Genomic DNA, 3,945 nt, shown 5'->3' with positions numbered 1-3,945 from the left:
TCTGTTTTTAAAATGGGCGAAATATGTCCTGCTACAGTTGTTAACAATCTTGATTCTGGGTTAGAGATAAAAATAGAATATGACGAAGAAGCAAACGAAACTAGCTACTTGAAGGGACTTGTGCCCATACGTCTGTTATCAGATTTTAACGATTTACTTCTGGCTCAAATGAACATACATCCACCAAATAGTGATTTGCAAATTTGTTGTGTAAATAAAAATATATTCAGTTTGCGTGATGTGGAATACTTTCTACAAAATTGTACGAAGACTTGGGGTACAGTTAAAATTGGCGACATCTTAAAAGCTACAATAAAAAATGTTGCAGAAAACGTAATTGAAATAATGTTGCCCATAAAAAACTTTAACAAGTTGGTTAAATTACATAAAGATATGTTACTAATAAATGTTTATAACAATCCGAATATAATACTAACAGAGGAACAACCACTTTATGTAAAAGTGTTAAGCAAAGAGGAGAGTACAAAAACAATTACAGTATCTGGAAAATTAACAGATGTTTGGGACGGTCTATTGAATTCAACGTCTGAATATATAGAGAAGTAATATATATATATATATTTTAGACAAATATATTTATTAATTCATTTATTGATTTTTTTCTTTTACAGATATTTAGATGAACGTGAATCTATCCGAAATGCCTACAAAAATTTAAAACATCCAATAGCTAAATATGTGTTAGGTGACAGAGTTTCTGCTAGCTTTGTTGGTGTATATAAAGAAACTAACGAGTGGCAATACGAATTGGTTGACACAAAATTGAAGGCAATAGTACCAGCATCAATGGTAGTCAATAAAAAAGTTCCGGAAAAGGGTTATAAACAAGAATGTATTGTACTTTGGATCGACTACAGTAGTGAACATGTGTGGATAAGTAATAAGCAAGCAGATTTAAAACACATATCTCGCAATTCTGAATTGCCAACAAATCTTGTGGGACAATCTGATATAAATGCTAAAGTCTTACTGAAACAGGAAAGTGTATTTATTTGTTCCTTAAAAAAGGGAAACCAACCTCTAATAGTCTGTCCTAGTCATTTGCATTACAATGATTTTGAAAATTGCGGTAGCATTAACGTTCAAGAGCAAAGTTTCTGCAAATTAAATTTTATTCGAAATACAAAACCGATTGCCGTTCTTGAATCTACATATAAGTTATTCTCAACTAAACCAAATAAAAAAAGAATTAATTCTGAAAGCAATGAAGCCCCAAGCAAAAAAAAAATTAAGAAGCACAGTGAGAGTGAAGAAGTAGTGACTGAGCGGATATCTAAGGAAACAAAAAAGAAAAAATTAATTGAAAAATCTGAAATACCTGCAAAGAAATCTAAAAGTGAAAAGAAATCAGTTACATTAAATACCAATAATGAATCTAATGAGAAGAATTTTACTGATCCTGGTAGTATTATAAGATTTGTGAACGATGCTAAATGGGATGCGGGAATAGTTAATAACATTTCAATAATCAATGAAAATAAGGAATTAAAGAAGAAAACTGCGAAAAAATCATGTGAGAAAGAACCTTCAAAATTAGAAATAAAGACGGAAACTAAAACTATCTTAAAAAAGCAAGATAATGCATCAGAAACTTCGATTGAGGATAATGCACTATTTTTCATAGACAAATCGCCTGATGATAGATATGTAAGAAAACTTGAACAAAATAGTAAACCTAAAGAAAAATTATCCTTACCTGGTATAGATAATTTTTGGAATATGGATTTATCTAATATTAATAATAGTGACAAAACTGTATCAAGTGATGAGGATGATGAGGCAACATCAGAAATACCACAAAAGAAAAAGAAACTAACAGCTACAGAGAAATTCAAACAAGAACGGGAGGAAGAAGCACGATTGCGAATAATTGAAGAAAAGTATGCTAATCCAGATCAAATACCAGAAACAGTAGATCAGTTTGATCGTTTAGTGATGTCTGACCCTAACAATACAAAACATTGGATTAGCTATATGGTTTTCCATTTACAGGAAACAGAAATAGATAAAGCACGTGCTGTAGCACAACGTGCTATTAAAACAATTCCTTTTCGCAATTTAAATGAACGTTTAAATATATGGATGGCTTTACTTAATTTAGAATTGCATTACGGTACTAAAGAAACTTATGATAATACAATGAAAGAGGCACTAACGTGTAATGATCCGATGCAAATTCATTTACGCTCTTTAGAAATATTGAAAGATTCTAATAACAGACAGGAGCTATTTGAAATAATTTCAATTATAACCAAGAAGTATAAAACGGAACCTGAAGCTTGGAAAGCTGTAGCTATCGCATATTTTAGCATAGATATGCCAGAACGAGCACAACAAATGTTGCAAAAATCTCTACTAAGTTTGCCTGAGAGAGAACGTAAGTATTAGAAGTACGCAATATATAAAGGATACTTTCAAATCAAAGTTTTTCTTTGCAGATGTTAATACAATTGTTATGTTTGCAAATCTAAATCATAAATATAATAAAAATGAAATTGCACAAACTCTGCTGGAGCAAGTAGTAACATCATATCCAAAGCGCGTTGATGTTTGGACACAATATGTTGATATGCTCGTTAAAGATAATCTTATAGATTCAGCGAGGTACGTTTTAATGTGCTGGATCGGAAAAAAAAAACAATTTTATTAATTCAAATAGGGTAAATTTTTTTTTGTCTCAACTTTTGTGATGTTTAGTCCGGAATCAATATTTTTATATTCTAGAATTCCATATTTTTATTTTTGAAAAACAGATTGGGGTGCTTTTCAAATTTTTCCTTTTATATTACTTTCATGTCACCAAATAATATTGCAGAAATAAACATAATTAAAAATTAAAAAACTGAGCATGTATTCTCAAGACTGAAATTTTTTTCAATTTTTTTACTTCAATCGCATTAACATAACTGTTGGTGGCAGTTAATATTTTTAAAGTTTACCTAACTACCTCATTTTCATTGTAAACAAGTTCAGAAAAATGGTTAATAACTGTTTTTCTGTGTTGATGTATTTCTGAACGAAAACAAGGATACTCAAATGATAGTTTTGTATATCCATAATCTTATTAACCCTTTATATATTAGACCAATAAGCTTATTTTAGACCCAAAATTATAAAACAAAAGCCAGTTAAGCATAAATTACAATAAAATTGTAAAGAAAATCAGACTTTTTTGTAAACTAAAAATTGTAAGGTCCGACTAAACATTTTAAAGTTATGAGACATCAAAGTTCAGAGAACAGAAAAACACCGAACACTTTTTCCCCATCCAATATTATAATACATATATAAACGAATTTAACTGAATACTTTTCTTTTATATAGAAGCATACTTGAACGTGCAGTTATGCAGAAGATTCCATTGAAAAAAATGCGTACATTATTCAAGAAATATCTAACATTTGAAGAACAGTATGGTACTGAAGAGAATCAAAAGAGAGTTAAAAATCTTGCTGCGGAGTATGTTAAAAATAGTACCACACTATAAAATATGTTATTGACTATTAATAATACCTATTTTATTTTATTTTTGTCACATTTAAAAGATTTGAAATTAAGCAAAAGTTTTGTATATAATATATTTAAATATATAATAAATAAATAATATATTTTTGTTATATATATTTTGTTAAAAATAAATAGTTTTTTATTACTTTAAACTATATTTTAAGTAATTATGTTGCGTGCATTCATTGACATATAATTATCCAAGAACTATAATACATAGACAATATATGTAAACAATTATTGTATACTAATATTTATTAATTATATTGAAATGAGAATTTTACATAATAATAATTCATAATAATTCAATAAACTCACGATTTAAGTAATTGTATTTTTGGAAATTAAAACTATATCTTATGCCAATGCTATGTTTGTTATCCGAAAGATATCTCTTCAATATTCCAAAAAAATTTT

General features: G+C 28.4%; 1 protein-coding gene across 1 annotated transcript; it reads left to right on the top strand.

Annotated features, from left to right (window-relative positions):
* The first annotated feature begins 6 nt into the window (after window positions 1-6).
* LOC119680427 (protein RRP5 homolog) lies at window positions 7-3,574 on the top strand. The gene is made up of 4 exons (XM_038093235.1): window positions 7-563; window positions 633-2,398; window positions 2,460-2,625; window positions 3,346-3,574. The coding sequence occupies exons 1-4, from the start codon at window positions 13-15 to the stop codon at window positions 3,506-3,508; spliced, it is 2,646 nt and encodes an 881-aa protein (XP_037949163.1). The 5' UTR covers window positions 7-12; the 3' UTR covers window positions 3,509-3,574.
* Window positions 3,575-3,945: the final 371 nt, after the last annotated feature.

This window comes from Teleopsis dalmanni, chromosome 2 (assembly GCF_002237135.1).
Source record: "Teleopsis dalmanni isolate 2A chromosome 2, ASM223713v2, whole genome shotgun sequence".
NCBI lineage: Eukaryota > Metazoa > Arthropoda > Insecta > Diptera > Diopsidae > Teleopsis > Teleopsis dalmanni.
The sequence above is the reverse complement of the archived record's forward strand: the minus strand, read 5'-3'. Positions and strand labels throughout refer to the sequence as shown.